Source organism: Carcharhinus amblyrhynchos, chromosome 26 (genome assembly GCF_965287045.1).
Source record: "Carcharhinus amblyrhynchos chromosome 26, sCarAmb.v2.hapA, whole genome shotgun sequence".
Lineage (NCBI taxonomy): Eukaryota > Metazoa > Chordata > Chondrichthyes > Carcharhiniformes > Carcharhinidae > Carcharhinus > Carcharhinus amblyrhynchos.
Genome location: NC_137349.1, coordinates 18,625,023 through 18,643,533, shown reverse-complemented (window position 1 = coordinate 18,643,533; position 18,511 = coordinate 18,625,023). Strand labels below are relative to the sequence as shown.

The 18,511-nt window shown below is 43.2% G+C and overlaps 1 protein-coding gene across 1 annotated transcript in view; it reads right to left on the bottom strand.

Annotated features, from left to right (window-relative positions):
- Positions 1–12,366, bottom strand: part of LOC145358858 (nuclear receptor ROR-beta-like) — an 89,775-nt gene extending 77,409 nt beyond the window's left edge. Inside the window, exon 1 of the mRNA XM_080213201.1 lies at positions 12,178–12,366. Within this exon, the coding sequence (XP_080069327.1) occupies positions 12,178–12,184 (7 nt within the window). The 5' untranslated portion in view covers positions 12,185–12,366. The remainder of the gene's footprint in view (positions 1–12,177) is intronic.
- Between the last annotated feature and the right edge of the window lie 6,145 nt (positions 12,367–18,511).

Sequence of the window (18,511 nt, the reverse complement as noted above, 5' to 3'; positions counted from 1 at the left end):
ATCTTTAGTTTGGAAATGCGAGCATGTCCCTACAGAATTCTGCAAAGTGATACTTTCAAAGGTTTCACCACACCGACTTCTTTAATCTACATGACCATGGAGTATCCAGTGCAACTGATGTCTGACCTGGTACAATCAAGCCAAGTCACTATTCCAAAAAGGAAAGAAGACACATTTTGGATTCGGGTAATGCATAGGAGAAGAGCAGAAACCATTGATACGGTCTTCTTGCAGATAACAATTGCACCGCATTATCATTCAGCCCAAAGAGCTCTGGTGGATAACTTTGTTTGACAATGCTTACTTACACCTTCATCTGCCGCATTACCTTTTACAAGACACTTATTTTTTAAAAAAAACGCTATTCATTGTTTCCAGTTCTGGTATAGGAGTTAAAACAGAGACAAGTCATTTCCAGTAAGCTGACAATAGACAGCAGTTCAGACCTTTCGCAACAGTTTCAGAAATTGTAAATCACCTCAGTGTTTCTTTTGGGAAACGCAGGGGAAGTTCTGAAATTCACTACTTGGGGTTGTGGGGGTTGGGGGTGGGGAGTACGAGACATTCTGTAAATGCCATTGTTGGGTATGAATATTTAAAAGAAGTTACATTGCACCACAACATATTCCATTTCTGATTAACAGGTTTATCTACACTTGTGTTGAGTGCTGCATGTGCAGTAAGGCACGCGTAGTATCTTGTTGCAAAATCTAACTACCAATTGAGTTTGAGTGTAGGCAAGTAGAACTGATTGGATGGTTACTTGAGCACATAAGAAGATTGACACGGTAGCTGGAATCTCGCTCCCTGCCCCAGAGTGAGTTTGATGGTGGAAGGCATTTAATCAGCCAGAAAGATGGCTTCCCGCCTCCCTTAGGTCTGTGATGGGAAGGCCCATAGACTGGTTTCCCACTCTGCTGCCAACTGAGGCCCTTAAGTGGGTAATTAATGTCCACTGAGGGACCTCAACTTGTCACCACTGCCAGCGGCTGGCTGTGTGGGGAGCACATCAAGCAAACTTCTGCTGGGTTGCTTATAGGTTCCCAGGGCCGTGGACAGGAGGGGTCCTCTTTTTGACATTTGGTGCTTGATTGAGGAACATAGCAGTCCATCCCCCCTTCCTGATAGCAAGTGCCACCCACTGCCAACCTCCCTTTACCATGCCTCCCACCATCACTCACTTCTGGCTTGAGATCCAGTCATGATCCTGGACCTTCACGGGGGCCATGCCAGCAGCAGCCATGGTCTCCCCAGTGATGCTGCTGTTCAATACAGCTGTTGAGCTGTGATTGGCTGACACCTCTCAGTGGGCAGGGCTACCGCATCCAGGGTCCTTGATCCCATGGGAAGGCCCTTCATTGGCCTATCAAGTGGCACAAGGTGTGGGAGGCCTTCTCCAAAAGAGTTGGTGGAGGACTCTTACTGACTCTTCACCCAGCATCCTCCACACTATTCTACAAAGGTGTAGATCATGTGAGGAGTTACGTATACACACCTGTAATTTATTCACATCTGTGAATAAATCTGTACCAAGACTAGTTTCTCCTTTCGCTAACAGGATTACACAGGTACAATTAGTGTGAGTGGAGCAGGTACACGGCAAACACATCTCAATGTGTAGGAGGAATGGGGCAGGAATGCTGTTGTCCATATGGAGAAGATTAACATTACATTTAAATACAAGGAACAGAACTAAAACTTGTGGAGAAAGAAAAATGTTCTGGTATTATATTGCATAACTTGCTAAAAGTCCACATTCAATGCAGTGAAGCGATATGTAAAGTAGACGAGAGTACTGGCTGCACTCACAGGACTATTCAGTATACAACAAAACTAACCATTTAGTCCTTGTAAACCTTGTTAAGCTTCATTTAGAGTATCAAGGTAGAAACGTACCTGGAAGAGGGCAGGGGGAAGAAATGTAACAGGTACCTTATGTGACATTGCCCCTTTTGCAATACAGTATTGCCCAAGATGAAGTTCTAACCCTTTGCATCCACGCACATACTGGAGTGTGTTTGCTTCCAGGAGTAGAAACATCCATCTCCCATGGGTATTATGCCGCCCATTGTCCTTTATAAGGGACAATTGTGGAACAAATGCAAATCAACTGGTCATAGAATGACTACAGTGCAGAAAGAGGCCATTCGCCCCATTGAGCCTGCGCCAACAACAATCCCTCCCAAGCCATATTCCTATAATCCCCCCCTATTTACCCTCCTAACCCCCTGACATTAAGGAGCAATTTAGCATGGCCAATCCACCTAACCCAGACATACTGGGGGATATTCAGGTTTTGGAAACATTTCAGAGGAGGCCATAAGATTGATTTCTACTTTAAAACATATTATTAACCCAGATAGCTTGGTCTTTAGGGCAGCATTTCCTCAAAGGCTGTATGTTTGAGATCTATAAAATAATGAAGGGACTAGAATGCATCCATAAATGACAAAATCATTTCAATTAGACAGATTGGACAGGTTACAAGGACAGAACTAGGTCAGATAGGTGGCTCTTCTCTTCTTAGAGAATCGCTGACTTTTGGATCAAGCACAGTTTCCATACTAGAGAGAACTGGTCTAGCTGAGGTTGAGGTAAAGGCCTTGTGATAAAAGAGGCAAGTGCCAACTAATCTAACTTATAATAAATGTGAACTGTTGGGACTTATTTTGATTGCCAGGGGTAGGGCTGGAGAGGAAATAAAATTTCCATCATCCCCCCACCCATTCACCCACTTCACCACTTATCTACTTTTTCACCCCTCCCAGCAGTTGCTATGGCTCCTGATAGATATCATGATCATGGTCAAGTTACTTCCTGCCTGACATTTTATTATGTTCTTAGTCCCATCAACAAATTATCTGCGTAAGTGTCAATAGGTCACTACTTGCACGTATCATCACTCAACAACTTTAAACATTTGTACCTGTACGGCATGGCCTCAGTGCCAGGGACCAGGTTAGCACTGCTGCCTCACAGCACCAGGGACTAGGGTTCAATTCCAATCTTGGGTGACTGTCTGTCTGTGTAGAAATTAGCCTTTCTCCCCTGTTTGTGTGGGTTTTCTCTGAGTGCTCCAGTTTTCTCCCATAGTCCAAAGATATGCAGATTAGGTGGATTAGCCATACTAAATTGCCCCTTAGCGTCAGGGGGATTAGCAGGGTAAATAGGCGGGGTTACGAGGATAGGGCCTGGGTGGGATTGTTGTTGGTGTAGACTTGATGGATCAAATGGCCTCTCTCTGCACTGTAGGGATTCTGTGGTCAATTGGTTTGCATCTGTTCCATAATTTTCCCTCATAAAAGGCCAACAGGTGGCATTATAATAATGGGAGGTGGAGGTTTCACCCTCCACTCCTGGAAGCAAACTTGGTGTGGAACCAAACTGCTCCAGGTCAGTTGCCCCGCACTCACTGTGGGGTGGGCTAAATTGGCTGCCTGTGGGACTTGCGTCCCTCACTAGGGAGGAGGTCCTGCCCTCGGGCACTGCTGGCCAGTTGGCAGTTCTGGCAATCCCAGTGTGCATTTGTGGATGCTGCCAGGATGGAGAGCAGGCCCAGGAAGGCAGCCCATTGATCCCAGAGTCAGGGAAGTCTGGGTCCTAGGATGGCATGGTGTGTTTTATAGGGCAGACCGGGAGGACGGATACAATCGTAGGGGAGGCCTGCCCCCCAAACCCCTGTGCACAAATATGCACTCTCCTCCATGGAATCACAGTGCGCAGAAGAGGCCCTTCAGCCCATCAAGTCTGCACTGAAACATTAGAAACACCTGAATTCCCACCTAATCCCATCTGCTAGCACTTGGCCCATTACCCTGAATGTTATGACATACCAAGTGCTTTTTAAAGGATGTGAGGCAACCTGCCTATACCATCCTCCCAGGCAGTGCATTCCAGGCCGTCCAAAATGTTTTGTGTTTAAAAAGACCATTCCCACCCCCTTGCCAACCATGGTGTGGTGTGGGCAGCATATTATGAGAGTCAATTGGCTTATCAACAAGCTCAATGGACCCTTGATTATCTGGGGGTGAGTGGGCAGGTGATGGGGTTGGCGCTCACCCTATTTTACATGCCCACCGCTCCCCTGGCAAAAACATGCCATGATGTGGGTATGCCGGCGTTGGACTGGCGTAAACACAGTAAAAAGTCTGACAACACCAGGTTTTAGTCCAACCAATTTATTTGATAATACTCACAAGCTTTCGAGGTTTCCCTCGTCGTCAGGTGAATGGAGAGTTCTGGCCTCAGACAGAGCATATAAAGCACAGACAGTTTAGAGATTACTGATTAGAATGCGAATCCTTACACCTAACCTGAACAGCAGGTTAGGTGTAAGGATTTGCATTCTAATCAGTAATCTCTAAACTGTCTGTGCTTTATATGCTCTGACTGAGGCCAGAACTCTCCATTCACCTGACGAAGAGGGAAACCTCGAAAGCTTGTGAGTAAAAACATGCCAGGCAGGGGGCTCATAAAATCCAGCCCTATGTGTTTTTATAAAATAAAGTCATGGTGATGACGGTAAGTCTCTAAGATGCAGACAGGGCCAATGTTCACAACTTGAACATCTTTTCTGAATTGACGGGCGGGCATCAGCAAACTGATAGTTCCCTGTAACCCAGCCTCAATGGGCAGCTTGGTGAATTTGACTGCAGCTTTGGCAGTCCAAAGTATGACTCCAAATCTACATAACACAACAACTAAATGAGACATTTTGCCGTAATATCAAAGGGGTGCAGCAAAACAATGTGGTTTCACTGGCAAACGAACAGGCCATTGTGCTTCACTCACTGCGCAGTTCAGGATAAAACAATTTAATTCAGCCCCAGAGGATATGCAGTAAAACAATCATTATTGCCCACAGTTGCCGTTTTCTTATCGAATTTAGAAGTACGCGTCTGTTAAATCTGTGTTAAAAAATAATTAAGCCGAGATTTGCTTATTCTGTGAAAAGCAAAGCAGATTCTTTATGAAATGAAAACACAGAGTGCTGGAGAAACTCAGCAGGCCTGGCAGCGTCTGTAGAGCGAGAAATAGAGTGAACATTTCGAGTCCGTATGGCTCTTCTTCACAATTGTTTCTTCAGCCTCTTTATGGTTCAGCTGCCTTGCATTCAGTTTGCTGCTTTTCTGACAGAAAGATCAAATTTCTGGTAGTTGCTCTTACGGAAGTCTCTACAAAGGGCAGTGAAGACATGGTAGCAACATTTTGTAAACCCACTGGCTTTAGCATCACACAAGAGCCAATGTTTCTTTTGGTAGGTGATGAGGGGGGGGAAGCTCGCACTTTTAATCTCACTGATTCCCTCCCACACATAGATGGGTTTGTGGGGGAGTGGGTTCAAATTTCACACCCCAACTCTTTCATGGAATAAACTGAGGTAAAATGCCTCCCATCAGAATAGTGCATTTTTTTCAAAAAAGCACTAACATTTAACATCTTTTACTGAATACATGGCAACAATGACTAAGCTTTTAAAGTACTTAATTAGTTGTAAAGCGCTTTGGGATGTCCTAGGGTTATGTTGAATGCTAAATAAATCCAAGTCTTTCTTTCAACTATCCAGTTTTATATTCTGTACCCTGTAATTGAATCCCATGTGCCATTACAAATGACTTCTTTATTACTTGCTTTCATGCAGAATGCAGGAACTGTACCTTCCAAATAAGGCGGCTTTCCAGAAAAATCATTTATTTTGCTAATTAGGCACCAGCTATTAAACACATGGTAACTTTATGGTGCAAACTATACATTCTGATTACAATGAATTACTCATTACCCAAAACATTTGGTAATACAAAATATACACTTTGAGGATAAAAGGAGCAGATTTATTGAATTTTGTGGCATGCTGTTTAATAAATTTAAAACATTTTGTGTTGATCTTCTCAGTGCAAGTGCGAGAGATTAATGCCGCTAAAATGATTAGATCTATCGAATTAAAATTAGCTGAGCGTCGAATGACATACTGGCTGGAATTTTACTGCCCCACGGGAATGGGAGCGGGCGAGGGGCGGGCGATGGGAAGGTCCATTGACCCCTGGCAGGATTTCATGGTTTCGGGATGAACGAGACTATCAAATCCCACCCACTGAGTCAGAGGAGAAAAAGCCCCAAGAAATGTTCAAAATAAATCAGTTTTTTTTTCAATGGTGACCGACACACACTCAACGACATACTCCTGGAATGGATTTCAGTTTTAATATATGCAAATTAATAATGTGTAAACAGGAAGTCACAATATAAAGAACTGAAACTAGACCTTCTTGAGGAACCGTATATCACAATTATTGCTTGGCTTCATTCTTACTCGAGCCACCAATGTAAATTCATTGAGCAATGTGCCGTGTTTTGATTTTTTAAAAAAAGCACTGAACTCAAATATTAGAAAGGTTTCAAAATACATTTAGAAACAGACAGCATCTAGACTTCATTCTCACTCTGGCGATGCTGGAATAAATAAGTCTGTCAAAACATGTTTGTGGATATATATAAATTAGTAAACACCTTCCAGAGACTGATTTGGGCCGTCAGCCATTCGTGAATGACTCATGTGCTAATGATCTACCGAATCGGCTGGATGAGTGGTGACAGTTCCCATTGCAGGCAAAAACATTGCAAGTCCATGCCAGAGCAGATTAGATTTTGGTTACCAAGACTTCCCGGTTAACCCTGATTTCCCATTCACAAAGACAGATGCTCGCATCTCATCAATGCAAGAGTATCTCTTTTATGCTGTGCTAGTTCCTTCACGGGCCTTCCAAATGCTGTTAAGAATATTTGATCCCTGCATTTACTTACCTTTTTATCATTTGACATCAGAAAATTTTAGTTCAAAACAATCTTCCCTGACCTAAAGCTTACTAAATGGGTATTACACTAATATGAATATCAAATGCAACAGAACAAAGCCAGCTGCATCTGAAGAATTCATCCTGGTATTGCTATCACTCATTCCTGAGCAAGATGTCTTGCAGCTTGTACAAAACCAAAACATTGATGGGAAAATATCTCAAAAGGAATAACTCCTCATGACCAATGCTACTATTCTTGGTACAATACTTCTGCAAATGTTTTTTTTTCATGGAGAACTTCTTTCTCTCCTGCCATACTGAGTGCTTTAAGTGATGGTCAAACTGTCTTCAGAATCAAAGCTGCTAGTTTTTGATTCATTTCATAAGCAAACAAATCAAAGTTCCATCGAAAAGACCTGCTTCTGTAGGTTTCTCCTCAGGTTATCGAGCATCCATTGACAATCATAGGATCCCTACAGTGCAGATGGAGGCCATTTGGTCCATCGGGTCTGCGCCGGCCACAATCCCACCCAGCCCCTATCCCCTTAACCCTGCATATTTACCCTGCTAATCCCCTCACACTACAGTCAGTACAGCATGGGCAATCAACCTAACCCGCACATCTTTGCGGGATGAAACTGGAGCACCCAGAGAAAACCCACGCAGACACGGGGAGAATGTGCAAACTCCAGACAGACAGACAGTCACCCAGGTCCGGAATTGAACCCTGGTCCCTAGCGCTGTGAGGCGGCAGTGCTAGCCACTGTGCTATCGTGCCGCCAAATTTACAACCCTCTTTAACAAGAAAAAGCACAACTGTTGAGCTCTGTGCATCCTTTTTTTTGATAATTGACCATGCTCCAAAGAATATCTTTCCAACAATCTTGACAAAATCCCAAACCCTAGTTTCGTGGCTGCAGCTGTGGCAGGAGTGAGCTATTTTTCTAAGTTATGGTCAAAGAGGGCCCCAACAAGTGAAGGGTTCACTTTAGTAAGGGAAGAGATCTTGTTCCCAGTCCTTAATAATACAAGCTACCATAATGTGTCCATCCACACAATCTTCCATTGTCACTAGCAAGCCTATCATGGTGTAAAATTTTGTTCAGAGAACCAAGAGTTAATATTTATTCTTGTACTATGGTAAAAATAGTCAATTAAGAAAATATAAACTCCAAAGGCTGAGTGTTAGCACTGGTACAGTGTACATTAGCAGTTGATACATTCTTTGAAAAGGTAATTATTTTTATTCTTACACGGTCAACAAGTTCGATTCAATATTCAAAAGTGAAATTAATTAGCACAAGGAAACAAAAGAAGTTGGGATTTTTTTTTAAAAGGTTCAAGCTTTAAGAAGACCGTTAAAGGAAAACTGGAAAAATACAGTGCATCATCCCAATGGAATCATCTGTGTAATGCTAAATATCTCCACAATAAATTTATCAGTAACAGACCAACCTTGGCTGGATTCTGACTGTATGGTTATATAACCAATGAAATGGCAATGCTCCATTTTTCTCTTAACCATCTGTGCAATTCTGGTGCTCACACAGAATCTGACTCCACCCTGGTCGTGTACTGAACGGTTCTATAGAAGGCGCTGATGTTTTGTTTTAATATGTTTGGTTCTACAAGCTGTCAATCAGTTGCGTTTGATGCAATGAACTTTGAAATCGGAACAGTTTCACAATGGAACAGACCTGAAGAGCAAATACTGTTGTGTGATTAAACCCTGGCATTGAGACTTTTAGAAAATGTTAGTTGAGAAAGGAATGACATTCTGATTAGACAATTTGTCCTCTAATCTGATGCACAAATCACCAAATTCTGCAACTTGAATTTTATCTTAAAAACATGACTTCTGCATTCTGACATCTATTGTGCTACTTTGTACAGGCAAGTAGCTGTATACTACTGAAGAGGCTTCAGTTTAATGAGACACTTCAAATCAGATATGAAGACATTTCTTTTTTGAGGTCAATTAATTTTTCAATTAATGTAATACAAGCTTTTTCTTCTCATATCTGTTCAGGTGGGAGGGGAAATTTCAACACTGTGTGGCATATTTAGATTTTAGTGACCACAAAGGGATGGCAGAGATGGTAATGGCATTGGTGAAGTTGTAAGTTTCACGTTGCCAGTTGTCTTTCAGGCCAGGAGGTGAAGGACTTTGCAAATGATGTAATATTTACATTTGGGGAAGGGGAGGGTTAACGTGAAGAAGTCTAAAGCAGATTCATTCATTCCCCAATCGAACAAGATGTGATGGGTAGAAAAAGACTAGTAAGGGGGGGGGTAGAATAAGAGGATAAAAATCCTAATTTAAAAATTTCAACAGTCTAAGATTCTGCTCCTGCACCATCTTACCTACGTCGCGCAGCTAGTATAAAATGGAACATGTACATTTTGAACGTGCAGTTCACTTTTGAAGTGCTTATTATTTGTTACTCTGAGTGAAACATCGAATGGAAAAAATCAAAATGCACTAAATCCAGCACTGAAATAACATGGCTATCTCTAAGTAGCTTAATGCCTTCACTCCCGGAAATCTAATTAGAGCCTTTCCTTCGCTAACATTTCAATTTTATTCACACCTATTGCACGTCAGATGGAGTCAAAACCAACAGGGCTCCATCTGCCTCCCCAGCAGAGGATTATAACAGCCACTCGCTTAAATCGCCAACCAGGCGGCACCCTAGATTTTACACCGTCCCAATATCCTGATGCTTCTGCTATAGTCAAGACAATAATCAGAACTGCCTGGCTGATGGGAAAATTCACAAGGTGCCCAGGCAGTGTACCAATACCCACAAACTCCTCTGCCTCCTTCATTCTTCCTACCCTCCATTTTATAGTGGACGCCAGTGAGCTTAAAGCTCGTAGCTACAGGACAGAGGCGCAGACCAAACAATTGTACAAATAGCACAATACATTAAATGAGGAATCTCCCCAAAATTCTTATTTCTCCCCAAAAAAAGGTGTCCACATAAGCTACATTGAATGTTTACCATCCTTAAGGAAAGAAAATGCAGGGCAGGTCAGTCTGTACCTAGAATAGGAAACAAGGTAACATCCCAGGATCCAGTAAAGCTTTCTTTTTTACACATATTCTGATTTTTGTTTCTAAAGTCAAACTCTGGTTTTGTTTTAAAATTAATTTCTTACGCTCAGCTGTAACAAGGAGATATCAAGCCTGGTTAAATCTCTGCCTTTTTCGAGAAGTACAATACATTTAAAACATAAATAAATGATATTTGTGAACGACCTTCCCTGGATATGAACAAAAAAATGAAGTTAGACTATACACTCGAATCCTAGATATGGTGATTGAATTGGCTGGACTCCCCTTAAACCAGTAGTTTAGTTATTAAAATTCAGAGCTAATCAATATTATTTTGAATATACAGCCGGGGGAATGGAGGGTGGAATCTCCTTGAACTTTGATTTCTTACAAAAAAAAGTCGACATTTGCTCCACTCTGTATTAAAAGCTGCAGTACACACATTAGTTGCAGTGAGCAAGTGCATGTTTTTCTTTGTCTGTGCCCTGATTGTGTACTGAACAATGATGTACACAAGGACTGAGGCACAGAAGCACTTAGCGACCCCCAGCCCCTCAACCCCCGCCCTGGCTCGGACTGATCCCCTCTGACAGATCTAGGTCACTGGGACGCTCTGGCAGTCTGGCAGCTGATCAGCACACCGCCTGCCTTGATGCAGTGCACACACTGAAATAATCATTTTAAATAAACCCGATCAAAAAGTACACCATTGCACAAAGTGGGCAGAGATCAGAGCAACATCGGATTTACACACACACATACATACACACAATAAGAGAGCTGCGCGGGATGAGCACACACCTACAGGCACATAAACAAAAGTTCCAGATCAAAAGCAGATCGGTAAATAGCAATGTGTGCTTGCAGAGGAGGCAAAGTTGTAAGCAGCAGGTTTTACATACAATGTTGCACACCAAGTTTGTAGCCCACGCCGTTCGAAAGGGAGCAACGCTGGAAATCAGCGCTCAACAAACTGGGGTGCAGGATGCAAGGCTATGCAATATTAAATCAGCAAGAACCACTTTAATGCAAACAGCAACAGAAGGATCATACACGCACTAACAAATGCAATATATAGACTGGATCAGGATCCTTTACACATGGAAATAAATATATAGACTGGATCAGGATCCTATACACATGGAAATAAATATATAGGCTGGATCAGGGTGATATACACTTGGAAATGGAATATACAGATTGGATCAGGACTTTTATACACATAGAAATAGAACATATAGTTTGGGTTAGGATTATATACACATACAAATGGAATATATAGACTGGATCAGGATTATATACATATACAAATGGAATGTATAGACTGAATCAGGATTATATACGCATCCAAATGGAATGTATAGACTGGATCAGGATTATATACGCATCCAAATGGAATATATAGACTGGATCAGGATTATATACGCATCCAATTGGAATATATAGACTGGATCAGGATTATATACGCATCCAAATGGAATGTATAGACTGAATCAGGATTATATACACATCCAAATGGAATATATAGACTGGATCAGGATTATATATACATACAAATGGAATATATAGACTGGATCAGGATTATATACACATACAAATGGAATATATAGACTGGATCAGGATTATATACACATACAAATGGAATATATAGACTGGATCAGGATTATATACACATACAAATGGAATATATAGACTGAATCAGGATTATATACACATACAAATGGAATATATAGACTGGATCAGGATTATATACACATACAAATGAAATATGCAGACTGGATCAAGACTATACACACATACAAATGGAATATATAGACTGGGTCAGGACTATATACGCATGGAAATGGAATATGCAGTCTTGTTCAGGATTATATACACATGGAAACTGAATATGTAGACTGGATCAGGATTCTATACAGATGGAATATATATACTGGACCAGGATTATATACACATGGGGATGAAATGAAACTGGATCAGGATTGACTGAAATACAAACGGGTTAGAAAAGGGGCAATTTAGCTAAGAGATCAAAGGCTGACAGCACACAGCTCATTTCAGAATCCAGACTGGAGAGTGAGAACATTTCAACAAATTCAGCCTCACTCACAGCGGAGGAGCCGTGGACTAAAGGTCGGGACTTGAAACTTAATCCTCATTATTTATCACCGAGATTACAGGATTTCACCCAAAGGTTTGAAACATTCCCTGCACTTTGGAAAGAGCAATAATAAACTACAAACTCGCCTCCAACACACAGAATAGAAAAAGTTTCTATTGATTTAAATCGCCCTCATTTCCTCCCCCGCGCAGTCACTGACTTACCCCTCATACTGGAGTTTATATACAGGCTGCTCGCTTGTATCGAGATTAATAATCACTCGGAGCTGAGCCAGTGTCGCGGCGCGCCTGGAGTTGCCGGGGCTGTGCTGAGTGAGGCTGGGCTCTGAGCGGGGCTGGGTACCGCGGGGCTGCCACTCTGTCTCTCTCTCCCGCTCCTCTCCAAATCCAAACCCAAATTCTCGCCACTTTTCAGCGGCGGCGGGGGGAAAGTGCAGCCTCCGCCTGATTGGTTGCTCCCTCCGCACTGACCCCGCCTCCTCCGCCAGCAGTTCCGCCCACTCATCACCCATTGACCAATCACCGCCCAGCTAAGACACTCCCTCCACACGGCCCCCCCTTCCCTTCCTCAACACCTCTCTTCCTCCTTCCCTCTCTGCACTCCCTCTCATTCTCTCCACTCCGTCTCCTCACTCCCTCCTTCCACATCCTCTCCTCTCCACACCCTCCTTCTGCACCCTCTCCTTCCTCCCTCTGCACCCCCTCCCTCCCTCTACATTCTCACTCTCTCTACACTCTCTTCCTCAACACCCTCACCATCCCTCCCTCCGTACCCTCCCTCTCTCCATTTCTCCCCTCCTTCCCTCTCTCTCCCTCCCTCCCTCCACACTCAGGCCAGTGGTCACTGTATCTTCACCTTCCCTTTTCTCCCTCCCTTCCTCCCATTTCTTCACCTTCCCAAATCGCTCCCTCCTTTCCTCCTGCCGACCAATCATATGGGTGGAGGTCCTCACCAGTGAGGATTACATATAATCCCAGCAGCGGGGACCTGTCATGATGGCCTTGCTGGTGGGACTGGACGTCCCCTGGGTGATTGAAAAAGGGGTGCGCGTGGTGGGGGGGTGGTTTAAGGGCAGTCATCAATTAGCCAGAGAGGCTAACAATCAGGGGAGGGCAATGTCCGAGGGGAGTGGGGGGGGGAGCCCAGGGGAGGGGTGGAGATAGTGACAGATCTCTCAGTGTTCTGCGCACACTTGTACAACAGAACACCAAGAGATCAAAGGACATGTGCAATAGTGCCCCTTGCAGTCAGCAGCTGGCTTCCTGGTGAGAATATACTCTGTCCACTCCCCCTCCTGGTGTGAATCACACTTTGTTTCTTTCATTGCACTAACTGGCATAAGATACTGTTTAAAAGTTTGCCCAAAAAATGGGTGTGATTCTCTCCTGTTTCCACGCTCGTTGGCACTTAGGTAAGATCGCCCCCTGTGACTATGATTCTTAGCTTTCTCTGAATTGCTTCCAATATATTTACATTTTTCCTTAAGTAAGGAGACCAATACTGTACTCAATACACTGGATGTGGTCTCACCAGTGCCCTATACAACTGAGGCATAATCAATTCTTGTTACAATAAGCAATAAAGTGCTTTTTTTTATTACTTGCTATACTTGTGATGCATGCATTAGAACACCTACATCCCTCTGCAATTACTCACCATTTAAATAGTATCTTTTTTATGCTTCCTGCCAGAATGGACAATTTCACATTGCCCATGTGATGCTCTATTTGCCAGAGTTTTACATACTCATTTAACCTATCTCTTTCCTTTTGTGAGCTCAAGTCCTCATCACCATTTATTTTCCTTTGCTCTCACTCCTCTCTTGCTCGTCCACCTCCTCTTGCCTGCACTCCCCTTCCTAATACCTTTGCTCCCCTCCCTTGCCCTTGCTCTCCCTCACTTACCTCTCTCACCACTCCCTTTCCCTCACTCCCTCTCCCTTACCCTCACTCTCCCTCCCTTACCCTGACTCCAACTCCCCTGCCCTCGCTGCCCACCCCTCTCGCTCTCTCTACCCCTGCCTTGCCATCAATCCTCCTCCCATGTTCCTCTCTTTTGCCCTACGTCCCTTCCTGTATCCTCCCTCCCCCTCATCCGCTGTCCCTGCTTGCTCTTCCCCCCCCATTCCTGCCCTCCTTCCCCCTCCCAACCTTGCCATCCCAAATCTTCACTCCCCATCTACCCCCCACCCCACTCTGCACTCTTGCTTCCTTCTTCCTCTTATCGTTCATTCCCCCACAATTCACCTCTCCCTCCTGTCCGTGCTCTCCCTCTTTCGCTCCCTTCCTGCCCTCTCTCCCTGCACTCTTGTCTTTCCTCCCTCTTTTGCCCTTGCCCCCACCGTCCTTCCTCCCGCTCTTGCCCTCCTGCTTCTGCCCTCACTACCCCTCCTTCCCTCCCCCTCCTGTCCTCGCTGTCTCCTCTTGTCCCCCTCCTCTCTCTCTTTCTCTCTCTCTCTCTCTCCTGTATTAACTCTGTCGTGTTCAATTATTTCCAGACAAGAAGTTTGAGGAAAATACACTCGGAAAAAAATATTCTTATATATTTGTTACCATAGTAGCAACTTTTTTGATGCAAGCTGGGATCTAAAATGTTACCTGTGAAATACATGCAATTTCCTTTTCACAAAGACCTAAGATAAGTGATGGTTGCATTTATTTTTGTGTAGAAGATTTAATGCAATATTTACCGCAAAGACAGTAATCAAAGCAAGTTTCATTGTTTAGAGTCATTGCAAATTGTGTGATTTCCATGCTGAAAGACGATTTGGGAGAAGCCTTTTTAAATCACATGAATATTTATATTGAGGCTTTACTTCGATAATATTGCAACCAAAATTGGACTGGAGGTGAAGAGAGCATACTCTTCCATTTGGTGCAACAGGAATTCACCTTTTGAGATTTAACAAAAGCTAAAGGTTATTTATTCGTATCACAAGTTGGCTTACATTAACACTGCAATGAAGCTACCGTGAAAATCCCCTAGTTGCCACACTCTGGCGCCTGTTTGGGTACATTGAGGGAGAATTTAGCATGGCCAATGCACCCAACCAGCACAGCTTTCGGACTGTGGAAGGAAACCAGAGCACCTGGAGGAAACCCACACAGACACGGGGAGAACATGCAGACTCTGCACAGGCAGTGACCCAAAATGGGAATCGAATGCAGGTCCCTGGCGCTGTGAAGCAGCAGTGCTGATCACTGTGCCACAATACCGTTCACAAGTAATACATTGGAGAAAATAAAACAAAACTGCACAATTATTTAGCCATCTGGCACAGTATAAAGTGAGCGCAAACCAGGTGTCACAACATCTTTTCCTCCAGTCATTTCTTTGTGTAATGCATACTCATATTTCGCCAATGATAGTTAAATAGCAAGTCTGAAGCTGAAGCCGAGGTCTTTGACAATCATACTGTTAAAGATGAACCAGTGCCTAAATTTTTTTGGCAGCACTGAGAGCATATACCCATTGTTTCCCAATGCAGAGATCAAAGGTAAGTGAATTGCTAGTGCACAGCAGTGATTACAATGTACTCCCATAGAGAGTTTTAGATAATGCTATCGACTACAAGGTTTGATTTATAACCATCAGGCAAACACAGGTGATATACATTCACTTTTGGGTAGCGCAGCTTTTTATCTGTGCAGCAATGTGAATTTGCTGAGATAGAGCTTATTTAAACAGTGGATTCTGATTCCCATCCCAATGAATGCTGATTGTCAGTGAATGAGGAGCCACTAACTGCAGGGCAACATGCAAAGCACACAATAATGATTTTTGATCACTGCTCTTGATCATATAGCAATCAGCAATGATCACTAGAAATTATGATCAGTATAGCATTCATATTTGGTATTTACTTCTGTCCTTAGGGTTAAAGTATTATAGATGTAGAAATAAGCATTTATTGTTGAAAAAAGTGACAGGCCAGCAAAGCTTTTCATCTTGTAATCATCAGGACAGCTAACAGTAAAGTGTGTATGAGAATGAGGAATGCAACAGGGAACAATTAACTGACAAGCTTTATTCAAATTCAGACAAAATATCACACCTCTTCAACTGTTCACAATAGAAAGGTACTGACTGTACCCAATCAGCCTGTGCTTGCAAAACCCAAAATATGGGGCGGAACCTTCCTGCCCTGCCCACCATGGGAATCATAGTAGGCAGGACACAGACCATGCAAAGGTCCATCGAACTTGCTGGGGTTTTCCAGTCTTGGGGCAAGCACAGCTGGAAAATGCCACCCCTGTTGTCCGACATTAGACGTGATACCATGATTGGACAGCTCTTGCTAACCAATCCTGATTGTGCTACGAATTACACTGAGAGCCAATTTAAGACTATCAGTTGGGCTCGCGGTATGGTTCACTTATGAATGCTAGAAGCCAGATGGCCTTTGCGTCCTTTTCAACTAAACAAAAGTTTGGGGAACAGACATTCCCAGGTTCATTCCCTAGAGCAAAGACCTGACCAATCAAATTGGAGCTCCTCAGTTTGAATTTGAGCAAAGCTAGGCAGTTAACTGTTCCATGCTGAGTGCTGTCTGCCAATGTCTCCACCAATCAGCCTCCACTTGGCAACCAATCAGCACTTTCTTCTCAGGAACTGTAAATTGTTGTTCCCTTTTATTGTTGGTAATTTCTTGTGACTGTCCTGATGAACGCATGATAAAAAACTTTGATAGCATGTTTCTTTTTTCAGCAATTGTCAAGTTCTGTTCTACCGAATGACTGTACACAAAAGTTTACATTTGGAAGTGTTCAAAAGTTAATGCAATGTCTACCAGGGCAGTGTCACATTTATATGGTTCCTTATGACATTACTGAAGTATCTTGGCAGGCTTCTCCGCTAATCACTTCTGAGATGCAATGACTATGTTGAAGGAAAAAGAAAGCTTCAACACAGATGACAATTAAACTTCTCCTGAGTGTCAGTTGTTTCCAAAACCTATCGTAAATGAGGAATATAATTCTGCCTTGCCTCAAGTCTTGTGTGCAATGAGTTTGGAAATGTCTTACTCACAGTTCAAGATTAGTGTGGTGAAGGTGAAATTAATGGTGAAAAGCCTTCTCAAACAAACAGACACCTGTTAAATATCCCCAGAATTAGGCACAGCAAACACACCTAACCAGGAATCTAAGTTGATTCTCTATCTGGAGAGTGAATTTCACTAGCGGTCTGAGTGCTGGGAACGCATTTGGAAATTTACCAAGTGGTCAGTAACCTTCGAGGACTTTTCACCTATTAACCTCCGTGTGCAAATTTCCAATGTGTAGTCCCATTAGATGACTCTGTTTACCAGAAATGAAAATTTGATAGTCATTTTAAAATTATATCCCATGAAGATCTCTCATCTCATTGAAATTGGATTTGAATCCAACTCAAATTCCTGGGATATGATCCTTCTCACTTTGTAAGTTTGGATGGACAGGAGGGATCCTAAGAAGATTTAGGTAACATATTTATAATTTCCATTGGGTTCACGCCTACACTACAAAATTGCAAATGGTTCAGTAACAGGAGACCAAATTTTTTAATGCATTCATAGGACATGGGCGTCGCTGGCTAGGCCAGCATTTATGGTCCATCCTTTGTTGCCCTTGAGAGGGTGGTGGTGAGCTGTCTCCTTTAACCGCTGCAGTCTCTGAAGTGTAGGTACATTCACTGTGCTGTTAGGGAGGGTGCAGTGTCATTTACACCAGCCTCTAGGATGGTTGGTGTGAGAAATGGAAAGATGTTGGATGAAATCTTCAGGCTCTTCACACTGGCAGGATCTTCTGGTCCTGACAACGGCGCAGGCCTGCCGTGCATTTCCTGGTAGCGTTTAGTGGACTCAGTGGGAAATCCAATTGATGGCTGTGGGACAGGAAGATCCCGGTGTCAGCCAACGGCGCGCCACCTCCTGCCACTGAGAAACACATGCAGGGAAGCCAGTGAATCTCCCTGGCTGGCTCTCAGTTAAGCAACAGTTTTATTTTAAGGAATCATGTTTGTAATTCCCTCCATGGCCTTGCTCTTTCCTATCTTAGCAATCTCTTCCCATCCTACAGCCCTTTGAGATCCATGCTCTTCCAGTTCAGGTCTCTTCAGCATCCCTGATTTTGCTAACTTCATCATTTCCCTTCAGCTGCCAAGGCTTTAAGTTTTGGAGTTCTCTTCCGAAACCTTGCACCCCTGCATCTCATTCCTCCTTTAAGAAGCTCCTTAAAACCCACAACAAAGGCTGTGCTTTTGCCCTAAAATCACTTTATATGGGTGGCTTGGTGTCAACTTATGTTGGATACCTTGGGATACCTTGGGATGTGTCATTACATTGAAGATGCTATATAAATAGAGGTTGTATCACATTACTCGGATCATATTCCATTGAGACATGAGTAGAGGCACATGATTAGCATGATGATGAAGGGAATTAACCCTACCTAACCAGCACTGGACTTGAGAGGGAATGTTTAATGCTGACACTGATTCTTTTGCCCCAGCAGTGAAATTACTTGACTTGCATAAATGTCATTAGATTAAAGCTAGGAT